The following is a 25837-nucleotide window of genomic DNA, read 5'->3' as shown; positions in this document are numbered from 1 at the left end:
CCTATTTGCCTCAGTTCCTTTTATGCAGTACCTCATTTTGAGCTTTCAATAAAAAGTTACAAGACATCCTTAGAAACAAAAAAAAGGATACAGTTTGAAGAGACTCAGTAAACATCAGAACCAAACTCAAATATGGGCAGAGATGCTCAATTTATCAGACAGGATTTAAAACAGCTATGATTAATATGCTGAGGGCTGTAAAGGAAAAAGCAACAACATGTAAGAACAGATGGGTAAAGTAAGCAGAGAAACGGAAACTCTAAGAAAGAATCAAAAGAAAATGCTAGAAATGAAAAACACTGAATAAAATGAAGAATTCATCAACAGCCGGGACACAGCTGAGAAGAGAATTGCTAAGCTTCAAGGTATGTCAATAACACGTCAATAGAAATTTCCAAACTGAAGTACAAAGAAAAAAAAAAAGCTGGGGGCAGGGACTCAGGAAAGAATATCCGAAAACTGCGGGACAAGTATAAAAGGTAACACCACCAAGGAGAAGAAAGAGAAAATGGGACAGAAGAAATATTTGCAGCAAAAATGACTGAGAATTTCCCCCAAATTAATAACAGATACCAGACGACCCATCATGAAGCTCAGAGAACACCAAATAGGACAAATCGCAAAAATCTATAACTGGGCATTTATTTTCGAACTGCAGAAAATCAAAGACAAAGAGAAAATCTTAAAAGAAGTCAGAGGGAAGGAAAACACCTTTACCTACAGAGGACCAAGGATAAGTCTGGTATAAACCAGACTTCTTTCCATAAACCATGCAAGCAAGAAGAGAGGAAAGGGAAGGATTTAAAATGTTGAAAGAAAAAACCCGTCAACCTAGAACTCTGTATCCAGCAAAATTATCTCTCAAAAGTGAAGGAGAAACACATTCTGAGACAAACAAAAATTGTGAGAATATGTCATCAGTAGACCTGCCTTTCAAGAAATGTTAGAAGTTCTTCAAGAGGAAGAAACATGATGTGGGTCACAAATTTGGATCTACATGAAGAACGAGCATTAGAGAAGGAATAAATGAAGACAAAATAAAATGTTTTATTTTTCTTATTCTTAACTGATCTAACAGAAAACAGTCTGTCTAAAACAGTAATATTAACAATGTATTCAAGGATTACAGCTTAGGGATAAGTGAAATGAATGACAGCAATGTTATAAGGGACGAGGGAGAAATTAGGGATCCTCTGTTATAAGGCACTGACACCATGCATGAAGTACTCTGGTGCTGATATTGGACTTGGATTAGTTATAAATGTGCACTGCAAATTGAGGGAAAACCACTAAAAAAAATTATATAATTGATATACTAAGAGAAGAGCAAAAAGTAGAATCATATAAAATGCTCAATTAAAACCAAAGGCAGAAAAGGTAGAATACCAAAGGGGAAAAAAAAAAGAAACAAAAAACAAGAGCAATAAAAGCAATGAATAAAATATAATAACATAAATAGAAAAGAAAGGGTAGGATTATAAAAGCCACACAGATCCTAAAATTTGTTTTTCTCTGACTGACTTATTTTGCTTATTAGCATAATACACTCCAGTTCCATCTGCATCATTGCAAATGGCAAGATTTCATTCTTTTGGATGGTTGAGTAATATTCCATAGTGTATATATACACCACATCTTCTTTATCCATTCATCAGTCAGTGGACATTTGGGCTCTTCCCATAATTTGGCTATTGTTGATAATGTTGCTAGCAGAGGGTGCATGTGCCCATTTGAATCACTATTTTTGTATGCTTTGGGTAAATACCTAGTAGTGCAATTGCTGGATAATAGGGTAGTTCTATTTTTAACTTTTTGGGGAACCTCCATACCGTTTTCCAGAGTGGCTGCACCAATTTGCATTCCCACCAAAATCATAAAAGTGTTCCACTTTCTCTGCATCTTCGCCAGCATCTGTTGTTTCCTGAGTTATTAATTTTTAGCCATTCTGATAGGTGTGAGGTGGTACCTCATTGTGGTTTTGATTTGTATTTCCCTGATGATGACTAATGTTGAGCATTTTTTCATGTGTGTGTCGGCCATTTGTATGTCTTCTTTGGAGAAATATCTGTTCATGCCTTCTGACCATTTTTAATTGGATTATTTATTTTGGGAGTGTTGAGTTTGGTAAGTTAATAGATTTTATCCAGTATGTCATTTGCAAGTATCTTCTCCCATTCTACAGTTTGCCTTTCAGTTTTGTTGGTTGTTTCCTCTGCTGTGCAGAAGCTTTTTATCTTGATGAAGTCCTAGCAGTTCATTTTTGTTTTTGTTTTCCCTTTCCTCCGGAGACGTGTCTAGTAAGAAGCTGGTTTAGCCAAGGTCAAGAGGTTGCTGCCTGTGTTCTCTTCTAGGATTTTGATGGTTTCCTATCTCACATTTAGGTCTTTCATCCACTTTAAATTTATTTTTGTGTATGGTGTAAGAAGTGGTCTAGTTTCATTCTTCTGCAAGTGGCTGTCCAGTTTTCCCAACACCATTTTTTTCCATTGGATATTCTTTCCTGCTTTGTTGAAGATTAGTTGACAATATGGTTGTGAGTCCATTTCTGCATTCTCTATTCTGTTCCAGTGACCTAAGTGTCTGTTTTTGTGCCAGTACTATACTGTTTTTATAACAACAACATCGTAATATAATTTGAAGTTTGGAATTGTGACACCTCCAGCTTTGCTTTTCTTTTTCAACATTCCTTTGGGTATTCAGGCAGGGTCTATTCTGGTTCCACACAAATTTTTGAATTATTTGTTCTAGCTCTATGAAAAATGGTGGAGTTATTTTGATAGGGATTTCATTCAATGTATAGAGTGCTTTGGGTAGTACAGCCATTTTAACATTATCTGTTCTTCCAATCCATGAGCATGGAATGTTTTTCCACTTCTTTGTGTCTTCTTCAATTTCTTTCATAAGTGTTCTATGGTTTTCAGAGTATAGCTCTTTTACCTCTTTGGTTAAGTTTATTCCTAGGTATCTTATGGTTTTTGGTGCAACTGTAAATGGGATCAATCCCTTGATTCCTCCTGCTGCTGCTTCATTATTGGTGTACAGATGTCAACAGACTGCTGTTGATTTTATACCCTGAGACTTTGCTAAACTCATGTATCAGTTCTAGCAGTTTTTGGTGGAGTCTCTCAGGCTTTCTACATAGAGTATCAAGTCTTCTGAGAAGAGTGAAAGTTTGATTCTTCCTTGTTGATCTGGATGCCTTTTATTTCTTTTTGTTGTCTCACTGCGGAGGCTAAGACTTCCAGTACTATGCTGAACAACAGTGGTAAGAGTGGACATCCCTGCCATGCTCCTGACCTTAGGGGAAAAACTGTGAGTTTTTCATATCATCCCACTGAGGATGATATTAGCTGTGGGTCTTTCATATATGGCCATCTTCTTTTTAAAATAGCTTTTTCACTACGTAAATGCTAATACAGGTATCTTAATATTAACTACTTTTTTCTTTCACACTATTTCCTTAAAAAATATTTCCAAAACCAAATCACTGGATCAAAGCATATGTATAGCTTGAGCGCTCTTAATAACATATATAAATCAAATATACATAAGCACACACACACACACACACACACACACAATACATGTATGACACTGCTCTGAAGAAAACAAAGTGGACTAACAGGGAGGAACACAGATGCAAAGGCAGGAATGACAACATGTAGTGCCTGCTCTGAACAACAGGCCAGCACTGCTGAGGAATACAGGGGCAAAGAGAAATGGGAAAAAGGAAGAAAATGCAGCTAAATGGATATGCCTGAATCACACCAAAGAGGGCCAGGAGGAGTTTGTATTTTGCCTTGGATAAGGGAACAGAAAGAACTCTCAGAAGGAGAACTTTGCCTGCTTAAAAACGGAAGGAGGAGAATTAGGAAGGCTGGTGAGGAGGCCAGCAGGAGGCATCAGGAGAGAGCTACTGCGCAGCTGAAGCAGGGCAGTGCAGGACAGAACACAGGGACCCCGGATATACAGGAGGTACCCAAGAGGTTGATGTCATGACTGGTTCTGTGTGGTGCGGCTGAGAAGATGGAGTGGAGTGCGTTAAAGCAAAGAGAAGAATCCATCATCACTCTCAGAATTTCATTTAAGACACTTAAACGTAATTGCCTGCTTACTATCTATTTCCTCCATTAGAATGTAAATTCCCTCAAGGCAGGGCCCCATCTTATTCACTATTTCATCTTCCCTGCCTGTCAGAAGGCTTAACATGCTGTAGTTACTCAGTAAATTGTTAAATGAAATAAATGGGCAGATAATGCCATTTGCTAGGAGAGAAAATAAAAGCAGCAGCAGGTTAGGATTGAGAAAAAGTGAGTATAACTTTGAGCCAATTCAATGTCTAGCACGGTACTTAGCAGACAGCAATTTCATTATAAAGAAGTCTTGAATAAAGGAATAAAACAGACACATGTACGCTGTTTTCTTTCTTGCTTGCTTACTATCATTCATCCACCCATCCATCCATCTGGAGATTAGGAAATGATGTGTTACGATTTAAAAGACTGAACCTGAGCTGCTGGCAAGGTAGTAACCAAAGATACTGAAGGGTTCGGAACAATTCTCCTTAAAATGTGTTACTCTGGCATATGGACTATTTTGAGCTAACGGCAATCAAGGCCCTGTGAGCTGAAGGGAAACTTTTGCACCTCCATTAACTACCTAAAAGAATCTAAATTGGGAGCCTTTCCCAGAGTAAGAGTTATTATCAGAGATAAATTTTATCTGAGTGACCCATCCGTACGGCAGGGCAAATATTTAAATACTAAGCATCTGCTCTTCTTCTTGCCCTATGATTTGCCCTGTCCCCTCCAAAGCCCCAGGTCTCTATATTCCATTCCTTAGCTCATGACAGCATACATATCTCATTTCACCTTTCTGTCTTTGAAACTCTCATGTATGTGGGGTTATTATACATATGAAATTAAATTTTTCTCCTGTTAATCTGACTCATGTCAATTTGATTCTTAGTCCAGCCAGAAGAACCTCTAAGTGTAGAAGAAAATGTATCCTGACAATATGATATCTGGTGGTAAGCCCGGACAAGCTGATAGGAAGTCACTCAAGTAGAAACGAATTTTCCTATGTCAAAGTTCATGAACATGATATTCTAAATTTTTTTTTAAGATTTATTTATTTTAGAGGGAGAGAGTGTGTGCTTGCGTGCACACTGCAGTGGGGGGGGGCAAGAATCTCAAGCAGACTCCCCGCTAGCATGGATCCCAATGCAGGGGGCTCGATCTCATGGCCCTAAGATCATGACCTGAGCTGAAATCAAGAGTCAGACGCTGAACTGACTGAGCCACCCAGGTGCCCCTACGTTCTAATATTTTATTTTAATTTTGAAATATACTATTTCAACGAGTGTCAATATTGTAAAATATCCTTTCAAAATTATCCACAGAAACACAGGTTCAAGTTAAATCCAATATATAACCATTTCCATAATCTACGTTTTGCTCCTTGGCAAAGCTACTCATTTTCTTAGCAATGCTCAATTTTTTACTTTATTTTGATTAAAGATTAGAAATACAATGTGACTTTCATGTGTTTTTTTTCTTCCTACGAGAAAATCATACCACATATTTCAGAGGCCTCCAGGACATGGTTAACAAAAGCTAAATCGACATTACCAAGAGAAGTGTACTGAGGAAAATATTGTGAATATAAATATACTCGCACATCCTCTTTATTCCTTTTTTTTTTTTTTAAAGACTGCAGTAGTATTTTTTTTTTAAGATTTTATTTATTTGACAGAGACAGCCAGCGAGAGAGGGAACACAAGCAGGGGGAGTGGGAGAGGAAGAAGCAGGCTTTCAGCAGAGGAGCCTGATGTGGGGCTCGATCCCATAACACCAGGATCACGCCCTGAGCCGAAGGCAGACGCTTAACGACTGCGCTACCCAGGCGCCCCCATCCTCTTTATTCCTTATGCAGCTCAGAGTCCCACAAAAAACCATCGACATCCTTTTGTATTATCCTTCAAGCATCCTCACTGCACAAAAGGCCTACATCTGGATGTAAATATATCAGGAGAACTCCTGTGAGAATTCTTGGCCTGGCAGGAGCGCACACAGGGAGTGGGGGTGGGGTGGGCTTTATGTAGCAGCTGTCCCAAAGAAGGGAACTGGAAGAGAATGCAAATCCGTTCTCTCCCGAGCTGTTGGCCTCAATTCAGGCAAGTAATTTGCTTCTGCAGGATTAACTCCCCCGCCAAAAATTATCTAATCTTTCTATGTACAGATGCCACCAATATCTCTGTAGGTCAATTAATTCTACTGAGGACATTATACACATAGCAAAGATAACATAAAGAAATTGAATAAAGACAACAGAGGAATATACATAAGAACTCAAATAGATGATTTGTCCCTTTAAAAACGCTACTGACAAAATAAAAGGCTACCCCTCAAAAACAACTCAATGAATACTTGTAAATGTTAAATCAAAGATGCATAAATACATACACACACACACATATATATATATGAGGATCCTATTAACTCAGGTTTTGTGGGGAAAAGTAAAAAAAGGCACTATTCTGACATGACACATATACAAACAGTCTCCATCTGAAAACGACTGTTTTCTTTCATTTTCCTTCCTTGTCAAAACGCTGCTAAAAGAGCTTCTTGAGTGGGGGGAGAACCTAGTCGTTAAAAAAAAAAAAAAATCTATTGCTTAAGAACAGAAAGGGAAGAATCAAAGGGAGAAACAGTTTCCACTATCTGCAGTGAAAATTGCCAGGAAGGCCCAGTCAGTCTACCTATTCTTGCCGTTCTTTTTCCTCTAAGTATCTTTTCCATACTCCCTTGTTTCCCAGAACCTGACAAGACTCTAATCCCTTTCTCAGATTAGTCAAAAAGCATACTTATTTCAAAAGGCTAAAATGTGATGGAAAAACAGTCGTTCAGAGTAATAATTGTATTGATATTTATATCACCTAATAATGGTATTTTTTTATTTATAAAAAGACTTGGTCAATATCATCTTCTCTATTTTATTACATGTGAGAAAAAGTCAAGCACAGAGCTGAAACTCCCTCTGTTGTTCTAGCTTGAGTCCCTCCAGGTAGGACGGTTGGGGAAAAAGGACTTGATCAAATAAATTATTCTAAGGGAAGAGGCTCCAGGTCCTAGTGATGTGGGGAACAAAGGCAAAAAGGAAATGTAGATGAAATTAAATTTCCTTATAACCTACAGCCCATTCACAAATACTTGAGGCAGGCAGAATATAACATTCTTCCAAGAACTCCCAATCTTAATGTTAATATCTTGCTAGAGGGAAAAACAACCTTAGCTTGATAATAGCTAGGCTGCCAGTATCCCGAGAATCCTCTTCAGCATATGAAAATCCTTTTGGAAACTTCCCTGTCTTTACCTCCCCCAATCCCATAGTATATAATCAGCTGCTCCTCACAATCTCAGGGCAGCTCTTTCTGCTTACCAGTCCTGTCCCATGCTATAAAAACACCTTTTTGCACCAAAGACGTCTCAAGAAAGAATTCTTGAGGCTCGGAACCCCAACATTTCCACATCACTAGGAGAATGAATGTGCCACGAGAGAAGAACAGAAGGAACTGTGCCATGGGAAAAGGGGTGCACAGGATCTGAAGAAAGGGCTGGGGCTGGAGTTGGGTCCTTCCTAGGCCTGCCCAGAATCTCCACCCTTCTTTCATATCTCTGTCCCCAGTTCTCCCCATCTTTTCCCCACCGGCCCCCAACTGATCTAAGATGTTTCTTCGCTATGGAAATAGACATTGGGCCAAACTGGCTCTGAGGGAGAGCCAAATGATTAACAGAAATAAAAATAAAGGTATCTAGCCTCGTTTGATATTCTGAGAATAGGGAACTAAGACACTGATAATCTGAAGATGTCTTGAACAGTGGTGCGGGGTATGTAGTCAGACTGCTTTTCTAAACATCTGCATATGCACATCTGGATGACTGAATTTAAATACAGCATAGTCTGCTCTAGATTTAAATGACTGAGATTTCAAAAAATTATTACAATCAACAAAACTACCAGCATTTGGGTATGTAAAAATAGCACAGAATACTGGAATAACCCAAACTGAGATTATCACTCCAGTAACTAAATGACTGTTTCCAACGGCTAGTGTACGTTATATCACAACATAAAAGTTTGTATGTCTGACGCAAAAGCCCTGTCGTATTGGAACATGACACTTAGGCCACTGATGCTTAACTCTGCGTGTACATCAAAAATATCCCCACCCACAATGATTCTGTAGGTTTGGGCCCAGATGTCTGTATTTTTACAAGTTTCTAAGGTGATTCTGACACATACTTTCAGTTAAGACAGACTGACTGTGTTAGAGGATGTTAAATATTATTCCACTCAACTCCCAATTAGTCCACTTAGTCACAGCGAAATGTTAAGATCTCACACACAGAGAGAGCTGCTTTGCTTACAAATCCATTACTAATCTCATCATCTCCCTGGGTTTTATTTGATGAGTACCACAGCAGCACTTAAAAAAAAAATTAAACTTTGCTCCTCACACCACCAGGAGAAGTTATCTAAAACTAACACTTCTAATGAGGATTTAAGAGGGCATAAATTTAGAGATGAGCTGGGAACTAGGTGTTTACTTTGAAAGTAAAGCTATCAATCCACAGCATGCAATAAGAACAGGAAGAAGAGAAGTGAGGATAGAAAGGGGAAGCTAGATGGTCATCGGATTCTTCCTAAAACATGTCTTCATGGCATGGCTTCACTATTGTTTTTTTACAATGATAACAACTCAACATGTATGCTCATGTTCGAATGCAAAGAAAAGTATTCCCTCAAGATATAATCTACTTTCATCATATATTTTGGTATAATCTATGAAACCATTACTCAAACTAACACTAAAAATCAAAAGTTGATTATACTATTTGAATACAATGGGCCAGTTTCTTTTTTTCTTTTTTGGGGGGGGGGGGGCAGAGAGAGAATCTTAAGCAGGCTCCACGACTCTGAGATCATGACCTGAGCTGAAATCAAGAGTTGGACCCTTAACTGACTGAGCCACCCAGGCACCCCACAATGGGCCAGTATTCTTAATCTCAATTTATTTCCTTTGCTTTTTCATCTGTGTATAGTAAAAAACTTAAATTTAACATACCTTGGGTCAAGAAGACTCCTCAAAAATTTGAAAAGCAAAACCTGGTTCTGAATAGAAAAACAATTAAAAATACAATTAGATATTAAAAAACAAGTTCTTCAAACTATGCCAAACTGGAAAATCTCTCTAATGTGATGCACAAATTTCCATTAAGTCCTTTACACAGATCTATGAAATTCTAAACAGTCATTTGGAGGTCATTTCCTCTCAGTATTTCAAATCACTGTCACACATTCCATTCTGAGTGCAGAAGAAACACAAATGCCTTGTTATTGCCAAAAACAAACAAACAAAAAAAAAGAACACCCTTTACTAATGATACCATCCTTTAGAGGACGCTGGGAATGGCAGGTGCTCTGAACTGCTGTGCTGACAGTGTGTTCTAGCTATAAGGAGGGGTTCACACTGCCTTACCTGGTCCTCCTCTTGTGACAACAGCCTAATTTAAGATAAGCTAAGTAGGGTGGGAGTTTGAGCCCCAAACAGCAAGCAGCACCAAAAAAGCTCATTAACTCCCCAATGTAATCAACTACAGAAGAGAGGGCACACTGCAACATGTTAGTAATTAATATGCCATAAGATCTGGGTTTTGTCTCTTCCATTTATTTGCTACGTAACTTTGTATAAATCACGGACTCTCTTAGCAATTCAGTTTACATATGTGAAAAAGAGAACAGCAATATCTTCTCTGCCTTCTGCACAGGGTAAAGGTGAGAATTAAATAAGATACACCTTAAAATATTCTATGAATATAAAGAATGTTTTTAAGTTCTTAGGAAAGCTAAGCAATAATTATAGCTTAGTTTTTCTTTTTTCTTTATTTTTGGATACAGTCGAACTTCACCTATATAAAGCATGGAACTCAAAACTGGAAAGGACTAACGTAATGTAGAAGATGACATTTAAAGTATATTTATCGGTCTTTGATTTTCTATCTTTTCCCTGGTCTATCATTTTGTTTTATTTAATACGACTTTCCTTCTGGTTATAACTTAATATTCTGTTGTTTTTTCATTTCAAGAATTCTCAAAACAATTGGTCAGAAGCATATTTCTTGCCACCAAGAAAGGTATTTTATAAAATGTTTGGGATTCTCTCATATTCAGTAAATCTCTGCAATAAATAAACACTTCGTTTCTTTAAAAGAAATGTGTAAGACTCTACAACCATTCCACAATCAAATAGCCAGTTTTTTTAAAAAATCCATGACACTTCAGCTTTTTTACATTTGTCTGATGAGTGACTTTATATCCATTTACTTGGCCTGTCTCTAAGGATCTTTAGAGACTAAGGAAAGCAGAAAAACCTGCATTGGGTAGCCTTACATTTTAAATGACAGTGACAACACAAAAGATGAGATATATCAGAAACTGCTGACTTTTAAAGAGGGGAGAGGCTCTGTGGACTGAGAGTAGTTTTAGCAGAAATGTCCTCCTGTCCTCATCACTAGAATGGGCTGGATGATTCCCCATGTACTTCCTCAGTATCCTGGGCAATGCTCTATCATCATTCAAGTCCAACTATTCTGCAACTGTCTTTTGGCTTATCCATCTTCTTCCTTGAGCACAGGAATACATGTATATGTTTTCTGTATCTTCGGCATATAAAGGTGTTTTGGGTTCACAGCAGATACATAATATTTATTGAATGCATGGATGTGTCTTTATCTTGAGTTAATGGACCTCATCATGCTGGACAGCCAAGCCTGATGTCTGGGAGTCACTTTTAACCTCTTCCATCACCTTCAACTCAATTCTAAGTCCTACATGTTTTTACTTCACAAACACATCCTAAAACCGTCCACACCACTGCCACTGACTCAGTCCCCATCCTCGCCACTTTTTGCCTAGACCCTTCACCTTCTAACTAGTCTACGTGGTCTCTGTCCTCCATGTGCTCTCTTTGCTAGTCTACTCCCCACACTATAACTTAGAGTTAATTTTCTATAAAATGAATCTAATGATGTCCTTTTGCTGAAAAACTTAATAATTCTCTAGGTTATCTAGAAGATAGAGTATAATTTCTTAGCACTACACATAAGACAGTTCAGTATCAGAGCACAAACTCTAGTTTCTAGCCTCTACACCTTTAACTCCTCCCTCCAGTAGACATTTTCTGGCTTACCTGAATGCTCCTCCCACCGTCGTCCCCAGTGAATCAAGCTTCACAGACTTGGCCATTCTCTGAATATGCATGTTGTCTCATGCCTTCAAGTCTTTACATACCCAGAATCCTCTATTTAGAAAGTGATTCTCAACACTCTGCCTAGAAAACTGATGCCAATCACTCAGGACCCACCCTAGTCATGTCTGTGAGCTCTTGCCTGGCCTCAGTCAGTCACTCGCTCCTCTTGCTTCTACAGCACTTCTCCATGTATCTGGTGTCGCGCTTATAACCTTGCATGGTTATATAACCTTGCATGCTTCTCTCTCCCACAGGGAATATTAAAGAAAAGGCTGCATTCTTATTTGCAACCCAAGGCCTACCATACTGTGGTACATGGTGGGGCCATAATAAGTGTTTAAATTAATAAATTCCATATCTTTGTCTCTCATGCCAGCTGCCCCCCACCCCCACTGCTTTGGTTTTCATCTTGCATAGTTATCCCCTCCTACAGTTATGGGCACTTGAGGACTCTAGGTCATGCTTTATGTTGCTGTCATTGTCCTATTCCCTACCTCTATCACTTGTGGCCCTCACAACAGTGAACAAAATGCACTACCAGCACTGCAAGGATAGTGATAAGTGGAATACTAGGTTCACTAAATAGTACTTCAAACTGAGCATCTCAATATTTGACATTAATATAACTGTATTCTGGTTAGGTTAAGATTTTCCAAGAAAAATTCTAAATAGTCAGCATTACCCAATTTGAGGATAGAAGTCTGAATAAATAATAAATAACATCAACCCCAAAAAGAATAGAGCTGTAGTTCCTACAGCAAAAAACAAACAAAGAACAACAAAAAAGCGGGGGGAAATCTTCTGTGGATTACTAATTCTAGAATAAGTACAGGGTATAGTCCTAAAAATGATTCTGTGATGCTACTATTTATTAGGCAGAAAGATGAACTCCTTCATTTCCAGATGCAGAAATCATTGCGAGCACTTGCTCTCAAATATATACACACGCACACACACACAATATGTGTAGAAAATGCTTAAATGGCAACTACCTACTGAAGAAATTACTACAATCAAAAGCTCTTAGGTGGATATTCAATAATTGTCTCTCCACTAGATTTGTCTTCCCAATATATTTTTGCAAAATTTACCTGAAGTTTTTTAATGACTGTTTCAATCTGTTCAGAAAAGTGAGTGGCAACCAGCTCTGCAGCTTTACAGGGCCTCAGGGATACAAGTTCCTAAAGTGAAAGGAAAAGATAAAATGATTTTTTATGTTAAGTTTAAATAGAATTTCCATAGATGTGAAGCATGATTACCTACTTTAGTATTTTCATGAGCTTCTACACTGCATTTCAGAAGACCTCAATATAAGGTCTCAATTTAAAGGCACACTGAAAATGAACAAAATTAGAAATATGCCAGGTAAAGAATTAGATTTTGATATAAAAGGTAATTCATGCTTAGAAAATGAAAGCACTAAAACTCTGGATTTAAGCCTTGATATCTACAGGGTGAACAGAAGGAACAAAAGCTTCCCCAAATTTCCTGGCAGTGAATTTCACCCTTGAGCTTGAAGTAATAACTTGAAGCAATGAAAAAAAAGGGTACAGTTGCAATTTTTCCAGCTAAGAATTTGAAAACTTTACTCCTGATGCCTGGTAGATTTTGAAACGAGAGGTGTCCTAGAACAATTTAAGGTCACAAGTCTTAAATAAGACAAAAAGGTTGACCACTGTTTATTAACCATTATTAATAAAATTTCTATCAAATTTAAGACTTCTTTAAAGATTTTATTTATTTATTTGACACAGAGAGACAGCCAGCGAGAGAGGGAACACAGCAGGCGGAGTGGGAGAGGAAGAAGCAGGCTCCCAGCAGAGGAGCCTGATGTGGGGCTCGATCCCAGAACACCGGGATCATCAAATTTAAGACTTCCAATCTGCCCTCTCCTTGAACTTTCCTAGACATTACTGGATACTTATCTTCTTGAAACTCTCTTGCAACTTGGTTTCTATGATCTACTCTCCTATCCTTCCAATTGCATGTTTACATGGCTAAAATGCAAAGACCATCAATAGATCAATGTGGTATATTCTCAAATAAAAATGAGCAAGTTTTTGTGACTGCAACATTCATGATATATCTAATATTTCTGTGTTAGTACCTGCTCTTTAATAATAATCAGCAGACACAAGTAATTGTAGCTTATACTACTTTCATATAATACATCTCAAAACAGAGAAGGCACGACTAATGAACATCACAAATGAAAAGGGGATATTACTATCAATCTGAAGATATTAAAAAGAAATTATTATGGATTAATTTATATCAAGAATTTGAAAATTTAGACAAAATGGATAAAAGTTCCAAGAAAAATGTCATTTAATAAACTGACTTAACAATGAGAAAAACCTGCATTGATATTTAACCACTAAGGAAACTGAATGAATACTCAAAAATTGTTCCATATGAAAACTCCAGGACCAAAGAGCTTCACCGGTGAGTTCTAGCAACCATTTAAGGAAGAAATAATGCCAACATTAATTAACCTCTTACAGAGAATAGGAAACAAAACAAAACCAAAAAAAAATTTCAGCTCATTTTATGAGACTAGCAAAATTTTTGATACCTACACTCAATAGGACAATATAAGAAAGGAGAACTACAGATAAGTCTTAATCATAAACATTGATACAAACATCCTAAATAAAAACAAAGTCCAACAATATTTAAAAAGGATAATATCAGGGTCAAGTTACATTTTTTTTTAAAGATTTTATTTATTTGACAGAGATAGAGACAGCCAGCGAGAGAGGGAACACAAGCAGGGGGAGTGGGAGAGGAAGAAGCAGGCTCATAGCGGAGGAGCCTGATGTGGGGCTCGATCCCATAATGCCGGGACCACACCCTGAGCCGAAGGGAGATGCTTAATGACTGTGCCACCCACACACCCCAGGATCAAGTTACATTTATCCACAGAATTCAAGGCTGGTTTAATACCAGTAAAATTCACTATACTATAGAATAAGAAAGAAAAGGTGAAAAAACTCATTTATGAAAAAACTGTTAACATACCAGAAATAGAAGACTTCCATAAAATCCTTATAGTAAACATTGTACTTATTTTGGAAATAAAAATTTTAAAAATAGCATTAACAATAGCACTGTTATGATTAAAATATGAAATTGGGACAGTCCAATGAAGAATGGAAAATCTCTATAGAGAAAATTATAACCCTTTATAGAAGCTCTTGAATAAAGGCTTATACTGTATGGTCACAGACTGGAAGACTCAATATTGTAAAGATGCCAATTAAACTTACAATAACTGAGAGATTCAGTACTATCCCTGTCACTGTCATAAGGATAAAAGAATTTTTTTTTGGTAGAACCTGACCAGCTGATAATAAAATGCATTCAAAAGTATAAAAGGTTGATAGGTGGGGAGGATGGCAGAGTAGGAGGGCCCCAAGCTCACCACTTCCCACCAATACCACTAGGTAACACCTACATTAGTGTAAATTACCCAGAAAATGACCTGAAGACCGACAGAACGAACTCTCCACAGCTAAACAGAGAGAAGAGACCCCACTGACTCCAGTAGGAAGGGTGGAGACACAGTAGGGAGCTAAATGAACCAACGGACGGACGCCTCGGACACGGAGAGCAGAGAGAAACAGACTCTTGCATCAGGGAGCCTGCACGGGAAGATGAATCCCCATAACATGACTTTGAAAACCAGAGAGGCTGAATTTGTGAATTCTTATAATCAGTGGGGTTTTAAACCTGAAATTTTGAAAATCAGCAGACTCATGAGAGAGCCTGGAGCGTTAGATGAGACTGAGTCCCTGCCCTTAAAGAGACAGCACAACAAACAGTCCTGAGGAGCTATAACACAGCAGCATTAGTTTAAAAAAATGCATAGGGCATGGTGGGGGGGGGGGTTGTCTGCTAATCTCAGAGCATGTGCTGGAGGGGCAGGGATTGTTGGGAGACCTTTTTAGGAACAAAGGAGCTTGTGGGCACCATTTCCTTCCCCTGACCCCCCCCTCCCCCCCAGCATAAACACACAGCCACCTGCAGGAACCGGCACAGCACCAATATTCTCTAACAAGCTTACATACACCGCCACTGCACCCCATCTCTCCTGTGGACATGCCTTCTTCAGCCAAGTCTCCATTCCAGGTCCCCTCCCACAGCAGACCCACACAAACCTTGCTAACAACATGCATCCTGCACCAGGGCACTTCAACGAATCTGACCTCTCCAACCCAGCCTGCCTCGATCCCCAGCAGCTACAAAGTTCCCACTTGCCAGTGTGGACCTTGCTAGCACTGCATGCCCCACTTCGTAGTCTCCTGCAGTTCAGTGCTACCACATCTCTGGCAAACACATGGTCTAAGTCACCTTAAGACCAAGGCAGCCCAGACTGACCCACCAACAACAAAGGGAACAAAACTCTGACCACAAAAGGCAAAAAACTATTGCAGACAACTGGAAAGGCAGCTCAACCACAACAGTAGGACGCATGCAACACCCAAAGAAGACCCACTGAAGCACCAGGTTCTGGTGAACAGGCGACATCACACCGCAGGGCATACAGGGCCTCTTCTTCATAAGGCCACTACTTTCAACAGCAGTAGACATAGCTGACTCACCGAACACACAGAAGCAGACACAGAGTTCAACAAAATGAAGAGACAAAGGAATATGTCTCAAATAAAAGAACAGGACAAAATCACAGCAAGAGAGCTAAATGAAAGAGATAACATGCATAATAGAGAATTTAAATTAGTGCTCATAAAGATACTCACTGGACTTCAGAAGAGAGTGGAGGACCTCAGTAAGACTCTTAACAAAGAGACAGAAAAGATGAAAAAGAACCAAACAGAGATGAAGAACTCAATAACTGAAATTTAAAATGTATTACATAAATAAATAGTAGACTAGAAGAAGCAGAAGAATGGACAAGTGACCTGGAGAACAGAGTAATGGAAAGCAATCAAGCTGAACAGGACAGAGGTGGGGAGAAAAAGGAAACAGACTTAGGGAATTCAGTGACGCCATCAAGAATAACATTCACATTATGTGGATTCCGGAAAAGAGAAGAAAGAGAAAAGGGTACGGGTAATTTATCTGAAGAAATAATAGCCAAAAACTTCCTGATTCTGGGGAAGGAAACAGAAATCCAGATCCAAGAGGTGCAGAGACCCCCAACATATTCAACCCAAAGAAGTCCTCACCAAGACACACAGTATTTAAAATGGCAAAAAGTACTGATAAAAAGAGAATTTTAAAAGCAGCAAGAGAAAACAGTTATGTATGAGGGAAACCACATAACACTATCACTGATTTTTCAGCACAAACACTGAAGGTCAAGAGACAGTGGCATGATATATTCAAAGGCTAAAAGATAAAAAACCCGCAGTCAAGAATACTCTATCCAGCAAGGCTACCATTCAGAATAGAAGGACAGATAAAGAGTTTCCCAGACAAACAAAAATTAAAGGAATTCATCACCACTAAAACAATCCCAAAAGAAACGTTCCTTAAGTGGAAAGACAGTAAGAGTAAGAAAAGTAGGAAACACAAAAGCATTAAAAATAAGTATATGAATATCAGTCAAGGCATTCACAAAATAAATGGATATAAAGTATGCCACCATATACCTAAAACTTGGAAGTGAAAGGAGTAAAAAATGGGTTCAAACTTAAATGACCATCAAATTAATACATGCAGAAGATGTTATATATAAACCTAAGGTAACCACAAATCAAAGACCAGGAAAAGATATGCAAAAAATAAAGAGCAAAGAATCCAAGTATACCACTAAAAAAAGCCAACCAACCATGAAAGAAGAGAGCATGAGAGAAAGGAACAGAGAAAAACTACAAAAACAACCATACGATTAGTAACAAAAGTGCAGTAAGTAGATACTTATCAAGAATTACTTTGAATGCAAATGGACTAAATGCTCCAATCAGAAGACACAAGGTGACAGAATGGATAAAAAAACAAGACCCATCTATATGCTGCCTAGAAGAGACTCATTTCAGACCTAAAGACACATGCAGATCAAAAGTGAAGGGATAAAAAGGCATTTACCTTGCAAATGGAAGTGAAAAGAAAGCCAGGGCAGCAATACTTATATTGGACAACCAGAGTTTAAAACAAAGAGTGTAATGAGAGACAAATAAAAGACACTATCTAATTATAGAGGGAACAATCCAACAAGAAGATACGACAACTGTAAATATTTTACACCAACATGGGAGCACCCAAATACATAAAGCAGTTACTAACAAACAGATAGGAAGTCACTGATAAATATTACAGTAATACGGTACCTTAACACCTCACTTACATCAATGTACAGGATCATCCAAACAGAAAGTCAACAAGGAAATACTGGCTTTGAATGAAACACTGAACCAGATGGAAATCCATAGATCCATCCAGATATATTCAAAATACTCTAACCTAAAACAGCAGAAAACACTTTTTTTTTTCAAGTGTACATGGAACATTCTTCAGAAGAGATCACAAGTTAGGCCACAATAAGTCCAAACAAATTCAGAAAGACTGAGATCATACCATGCATCTTTTCCAATCACAATGCTATGAAACCAGAAGTCAACCAAAAGAAAGAGTCTGGAATAACCACAAATACACGGAGGTTAAATAACATGCTACCAAACAATTAATGGTCAACCAAGAAATCAAAGAATAAATAAAAAAAAATAAATGGAAACAGGGGTGCCCAGGTGGCTTACTCAGTTAAGCATCTGCCTTCAGCTGGGGTCATGGTCCTGGAGTCCTGGGATTGAGCCCCATGTCAGGCTCCCCGCTCAGTAGGGAGCCTGCTTCTCCCTCTCCCTCTGTCCTTCCCTTGGCTCATGCTTTCTCCCTCACACTCTCTCAAATAAATAAAATCTTTAGAAAACAAAAAAATAAATGGAAACAAATGAAAATGAAAATACAGTGATCCAAAATCTTTAGGATGCAGCAAAAGTGCTCTAAAAGGGAAGTTAACAGCAATACAGGCCTACCTCAAGAAGAAAAAATCTCAAATAAACAACCTAACCTTCTACCTATAGGAGTTAGAAAAAGAACAAACAAAACCCAAAACAGCAGAAGGAAGGACATGAAGATCAGAGCAGAAATAAATGATATAGAAACTAAAAAAATAGAACAGAGAACGAAACAATGAGCTAGTTCTTTGAAACAAATCAACAAAATAAAACTTAAGCCAAACTAAAAAAAAAAAAAAGCAGCAGGCTCAAATAAACAAAATAAAAAATGGTAGAGTAGAAATAACTGACACCACAGAAATACAAACAATTATAAGAAAATATTATGAGAAATTATATGACAACAAACTGGACAACCTAGAAGAAATGGATAAATTCCTAGAAACATATAACCTCCCAAAACTGAATAAAGAATCAATAGGAAATTTGAACGGACTGAAAACCAGCAAAGAAATTGAATTAGTAATCAAAAACTCCCAGCAAACGAAAGTCCAGGACCAGATGGCCTCACAGCTGATTTCTACCAAACATTTAAAGAAGAGTTAATACCTATTCTTTTCAAACTACTCCACAAAACAGAAGAGGAAGGAAAGCTTCCAAATATATTCTATGAGGGTATGCCAGCATTCCTTGATTCCAAAACCAGATAAAGACCCTATGAAAAAGAGAACTACAGGCTAATATCTCTGATAAACATGGATAAAAAAGTTCTCAACAAAATATCAGCAAACTGAATCCACCAATACATTAAAAAAAATCACTTATTATGATCAAATGGAATTTATTTCTGGGATGCAAGGGTGGTTCAATATTCGCGAATCAATGTGATTCATTACATCAACACAAGAAAGGATAAAACCATGTGACCATTTCAATAGATGCAGAAAAAGCATATGATAAAGTACAACATCCATTCATGATAAAAACCCTCAACAAAGTAGGTGTAGAGGTAACATATTTCAACATAATAAAAGCCATATATGGAAAACCTGCAGCTAATGTCATACTCAATAGTGAAAAACTGAGAGGTTTTCCCCTAAAATCAAGAAGTCAAGGATGTCCACTCTCACCACTTTCATTCAACATAGTACTACAAGTTCTAGCCAGAGCAATCAGACAAGAAAAAAAAAATAAAAGGGATCCAAACTGGCAAGGAAAAAGAACTTTCACTATTTGCAAATGACGTGATACCATAAATAGAAAACCCTAAAGACTCCATCAAAAAACTACTAGAACTGATAAATGAATTCGGTAAGGTCACAGGATGCAAAATCAATATAGAGAAATCCACTGCATTTCTATACACTAATAATGAGGTAGCAGAAGGAGAACTTAACAAAACAATCTCATTTACAACTGCACCCAAAATAATAAAATACCTAAGAATAAATTTAACCAAGGAGGTAAAAGATCTGTACTCTGAAAACTTTAAAACACTGATAAAAGAAACTGAAGATGACAAAACAAATGGAAAGATTTTCCACATTCATGGACTGGAAGAACAAATATTGTTAAAATGTCCATATTATCCAAAGTAATCTATAGATTTAATGCAATCCCTATCAAAATACCAATAGCATTTTTCACAGAACTACAACAAATAATCCTAAAATTTGTATGAAAGCACAAAAGACCTGAAGAAGAATAAAACCGGAGGTATCACAATCCCAGATTTCAAGACATACTGCAGAGCTGTAGTCATCAAAACAGTATGGGACTGGCACAAAAACAGATACAGAATAAAGAGCCTAGAAATAAACGCATGATTACATGGTCAATTATAGACAAAGGAGGCAAGAATATGCAATGGGAAAAAGACAGCCTCTTCCTCAAATGGTGCTGGGAAAACTGGACAGCAACATGCAAAAGAATAAAACTGGGCCACTTTCTTATACCATACACAAAAATAAACTCAAAACAGATTAAGGACCTAAATATGTGACCTGAAACTGTAGAAATCTAAAAGAGAGCCCAGACGATAATTTCTCTGACGTCAGCTGTAGTAACATTTTCCTAGATATGTCTCCTGAGGCAAGGGAAATAAAAACAAAAATAAGCTATTGGGACTACATCAAAATAAAAAGCTTCTGTACAGCAAGAGAAACAATCAAAACTAAAAGACACCCTACGGAATGGGAGAAGATATTTGCAAATGACCTATCCAATAAAGGATTAGTATCAACAATATATAAAGAATTATACAACTCAATACTAAAAGATCCAAATAATCCACTTAAAAATGGGGAGAGATGAACAGACATTTCTGCAAAGATTACATACAGATGGCAAAGACACATGAAAAGATGCTCAACATCACTTATCATCAGGAAAATGCAAATCAAAACAACGAGATATTACCCCACACTTGTCAGAATGGCTAAAATTAAAAAAAAAAAAAACACAAGAAACAAGTGTGGGTGAGGATGTGAAGAAAAAGGAACCCTTGTGCACTGTGGTCGGGAATGCAAACTGATGCAGAAAACTATGTGTAAGTTCCTCAAAAAATTAAAAATAGGGACACCTGGGTGGCTCAGGTCATGATTTCCAGGTCCTGCGATTGAGTGAGCCCCGCAATGGGCTCTCCACTAACTAGCAAGTCTGCTTCTCCCTCACCCTCCTTCTCTGTGATCCCTCTCGCCCTCACTCTCTCTCAAATAAATAAAATCTTTAAAAAAATACATTAAATTAAAAAAAATTAAAAACAGAGCCACCATATGATCCAGTAATTCCACTACTGGGTAGTTACCCAAAGAATATGAAAACGCTAATTTCAAAAGGTACACGCACCCCTCTGTTTACTGCAGCATTACTTACAATAGTCAAGTTATGGAAGCAGCCCAAGTGTCCACTGACAGATGAATCCATAAAGAAGATGTGGTGTGTGTATATACACAATGGAATACTACTCAGTTATTAAAAAAAAAAATGAAATCTTGCCATTTGTAACAACATGGATGGAGCTAGAGAGTGTAACGCTAAGTGAAATAAGTCAGTCAGAGAAGGACAAATACTGTATGATTTCACTCATATGTGGAATTTAAGAAACAAAACAAAGAGAAAGGATACAAACCAAAAAAACTCTTCACTATAGAGAACTGATGGTTACCAGGGGGATGGGGGTTGGAGGAAGGGTGACACAGGTGAAGAGGATTAAGTGTACACTTATCACAGTGAGCACTGAGTAATGTACAGAACTGTTGAATCACTTATACTGTACACGTGAAAGCAACATAACACTGTACGTTAACTATATTAGAATTAAAATTTAAAAATAAAGTATAAAAGGCCAAGAATAGTCAATACTCTCTTAAAGATGTCAAGATTTATTCTAAAACAACAACATTTAATAGTGTGGCACTCACGCAGAGAGAGAGCAGTGAAGCAGAATAATGCTGAAAAACGGATCAAATCTACTGATCCTTGATATGCGTATGACAAAGTAGCCCCGCTGAGCAATGGGGAAAGGCAACTTTTTAAAATAACCGTTGCCGGGAAAATTGGATGTCCATACTCTAAAAATTAATTGGACACCAACCTTATACCATGTACAAGAATTGCTTTCAAGTGGACCTAAGATTCAAAGACAAAAACACAATAAAGCTTTTAGACAATAATATAGGAGAATTTCTCCTTTAGCATAGAAGGAAAAAATTGATGATTTGACTACTTAAAAAAAAAACAAACTTTTCTTAAAAACAACCACAGAAAAAAGCCACAGAGTGGAAGATATTCACAACATATATCACAGAAAAAAGACTAACATCCAGGATACATGATGAACTCCTATAAATCAGTAAGTACAAGAGACATTCTAATAGAAAAATGGGCAAAAGATTTCAACAAGCACATCACAGAAAAGGAATTTAAATGGCCAATAAACAAGAAAAGACTAAATCTCATTAAAGATTAAGGGATATAAATTTCAAACATAACAAAATATCATTATGCATGCACTATATTGGCAAAATTTTAAAGTCTAGCAAGGATAAAGGGCTAATGGAAAATCTCATACAATGCAGGCATCTGAAGTTTAATGTATTTATCCCAATTAACTGGCAATTACATAGGCCCTAGAGCAGAGATTATCAAACGTTAGCATGCATCAAAATCACCTGGAGGGCCTATTGAACCATACTGCTGGGCCCACCTCCAGAGTTTCAGATTCACTAGGTTTGATTCTATCAAGTTCTCTCAGCTGATGCTGTAATACTAGATTGCCCTCAAGAAATGCTGTGCTTAAGATGCATGTATAAAAATGATCGCAGATGGACCACTTTTAATAGTCAAGAATTAGAAATAATAGAAATGTTCACTAACAGTAGAAATGAATAAATTTTAATATAATTTTAAAATGGAATACTATATAAGAATTAAAATGAACCACAGCTACCTACAAAATGTACAAACTTAGAAGAGTAGAACTTCTTTTATGTAAAGTTCAGAAAAAGGCAAAACAAACATATGTCTTTTTAGAGATATAGGCATGTGCAGTAGCAGTATATAGAAAGGCAGGAAAGTATCAGAAAAACCACGATCCTGGGCATATTAAGGGAAGGCAAGAGAATGTGATCAGGAAAGGATACACAAGAAGTCTGGGGCATTGGAAAAAACTCAATTTCTTGATTTGGTCCTGGGATGTTTGCTTTTTTAAATGTGTTATTAAACTGCACATTTGTTTTATGCATTTTTTAGGATGTTTTCTATATTTCAAAATGAAAACTATTTTAAAAGATTTATTTATTTATTAGAGAGAGAGACAGACAGTGCACATGTGTATGAGCAGGGTGAGGGGGAGGAGGGAAGGAGAGAATCTCAAGCAGATTCCCTGCTGAGCGCAGAGCCTGGCACAGGGCTCCATCTCATGACCTTGAGACCATGGTCCGAGCTGAAATCAAGAGCTGGATGCTCAACTGACTGAGCCACCCACACGCCCCAAAATGAAAAATACTTTAAAAAATCTAATGAAACATGTTTTGTCCATATTGGAAAAACCACTGAAACTAGAGATTCTCTACCTGGAATCCACAGAACCAATCTAAGAATAGCTTTTAGGTGGTCTGTGGCTCCCTGAAGTTATAAACAAAATTATGTAGCTGTGTACGTGCACAATATTAAGCACCATGGGTCCAAATCTTTCATTAGATTCTCACAAGAGGTCTATAATCCCTGTAGTGTTAAGAACCATTAATCTACACACTGCGTCTACTGTCAGAAAATTCTGAGGACTTTTCCCCTACACACTGAATGCTGATTGTATTCACATTACTGAAGCCACAGAAGTTCTTCAACAAAATTCTACATATTTGTAATTGTGGCCTTAAGAGATATTAAAAAGTTCAAGGTGAAAAAATGTGCAGATGTGGGAAAAACAGTCAGCAGAAATAATTGTTGTGCAGCAAAAACACTTCTTGTTTCTCCAGTATGAGTTTTCTGCTGAGTAATTTGTTTACTCATTGATTAATTCATCACATTTCACATTATGCAGAGACATAGCTTCATTTTCGGATGTCTGGAGTCCATGTGCTCAAACCACTGCGTAATGCAGATGAAGTGAAATGAAGAAGAAGCCATAATGCAACGATGGAGACAAAGGGAATGATGAAAGGAAAAAGAATACAAAATGATTAAAGGAAAAAAGATACAAACAAAAATAGAGAAAGGTTTTCTTGGGTTCTTTCCACCCAGATACATTTATCTTATTGTTAGCAAGAATAGGGTAACATTAAATAACTTGTATGTTCTCAATCCTACAGATGACAAAGCGTAGCAATTACTTCAGACCACATATCTGGTGACTGACTGCCCCACCTTTCACAGCACATGCTTCACATAAGATGCTCTGCACATTTCTGATCTCTCTAAACTTTACAACCGTCAAGAACGACAAAGAATTCACATCACAAGCAATGTTTCCTCAAAGTTGCAGAGCTCATCCTTTTTTATCATCCTCCATATGTATAACATTTTTTAAAAGATATTGAATAATCACATATCTTTCATTACATCTCTAAACCCATCACCAGAAGTTCCCCTGTCAGCTGATCCTTGCTACAAGAAGAAAAACTTTGTAGATTTGTTATCTCCAAAACTAGTATTACCTCGGCATCTTTCATTATACTTTTTTTTTCCCCCAATTATCAGAGATCCATAAAACAGAACAGATTCAAAAAACCTGCTAACTCTGTTGGTTTTTGAGATGCAGCGTACATAAGAAATCTAAGGAAACTAATGTGAGGACTGATTTTGGGGCCACTCTTTAGAATGCATTGTGTCCACATGTTCATCACACATGTATTAGTCTCTCCTTTCAGGCATCTATAAGCTTGGCTTTTAAAAAGAAGTTCTGGCTCCGAAGTCAACTCCTGTATTCTTGCAACACAGCACGCATAAACAAAATCTGAATCGTCATTCTGTTACGTAGGAGAGAGAAATACATCAGAGAGAACAATGCAATTGGGTAACCGGGGGGAATGGCTCCCTATCACATGTTAGGGGGGAAGACCAATACTACTCTGAGTCATTCTAAGGTTCTAAAAACCCACTAATATTCCAGTTTGTCAACTGGTTAATTGAACTTGGGTTGTTTTCAGAAGTCATGATATAATATGTACATGTATATGACATGGACTTTATGAATACAAACATGAGATGGAATAAATCTGAAAAAGATGCTAATTCTGAAGTAGATCAACTTAGTAATGACACCTGCTATTACTTAGCATACACTTAATTTGGGAGATATCAATACAAATTAAAAAGTTTTATTGAATCAGCACCTCGATATGATCCATTGCTTTCTGCCATACAGACTGCTTCTCCTCTGCACTGTGTCCAGGAATGGATAAGATATTGTGAATGTAGTTAAAGACTTCTTCCTGAAGAGGACAGGACAAAATAACTTATTCATTCATTCACTCAAGCAATAGTCAGTCACTATCTACTATCTGTACCAGGCTTGGTAAGTATCTATTATTTGGAGATGGTAAACCACTTGTAGATAGTTAAACTGCTGGAAAACTGATACTAAAGAGAATGAGTTTAATGTTTAGGTGGACTCTTGGAAGCTGCAAATCCATTCCAATTAATTTGGGTCTCAATTTCATTAACCAAATGAGGGAATATCATACACTTTTATCTTTGGTGGACCCTGTCCACATTCCCAATTTCATCTCACATCACACTCTTGCCCTCCTCTATTGTTCTTATTATTCTTGTCCCTATGCTGGAATACTTTTCTGTTGGCTCTCTGCTTAACTGGCTTCATCTCAAATTCCAAAACTCAGTCTCTATGTCACCTCCTCTGAGATTCCTTCCCTGGCTGCTCTGTAGTCACTTTCCCCAATATCTTCTCATTTTCTCCTCTCAAGCACTCATCACATCTGTAATTAAGTATTTGGTTTCCTTACTGTCAGTCTCCATCACTAAAGTATAAGTTCTAAAGTTGCAGCAAATATATCTGTTTTAATGATCAGTGTGTAGTTGGCTAATAGTAGATACTCAATAAAAACCTGGTGAATTAATGAAGAAAACCTTGAATCAGCAAACA

The 25837-nt window shown here is 37.5% G+C and overlaps 1 protein-coding gene across 7 annotated transcripts in view; it reads right to left on the bottom strand.

Annotated features, from left to right (window-relative positions):
- VPS8 (VPS8 subunit of CORVET complex) overlaps positions 1-25837 on the bottom strand; it is a 245956-nt gene that overhangs the window by 83060 nt on the left and 137059 nt on the right. For all 7 annotated transcript variants that reach the window (XM_087861466.1, XM_087861467.1, XM_087861468.1 and 4 more), the window contains 3 exons: positions 25068-25166; positions 12406-12495; positions 9131-9177 (listed from right to left, as the gene is read on the bottom strand). In XM_087861466.1, coding sequence (XP_087717592.1) covers positions 9131-9177; positions 12406-12495; positions 25068-25166 — 236 coding nt within the window. The remainder of the gene's footprint in view (positions 1-9130; positions 9178-12405; positions 12496-25067; positions 25167-25837) is intronic.

This window comes from Ursus americanus, chromosome 4, assembly GCF_024610735.1.
Source record: "Ursus americanus isolate L20-20 chromosome 4, mUrsAme1.1.p, whole genome shotgun sequence".
Classification (NCBI taxonomy): domain Eukaryota; kingdom Metazoa; phylum Chordata; class Mammalia; order Carnivora; family Ursidae; genus Ursus; species Ursus americanus.
Note: the sequence above shows the minus strand (reverse complement) of the source record. Positions and strands in the feature narration are given on the sequence as shown.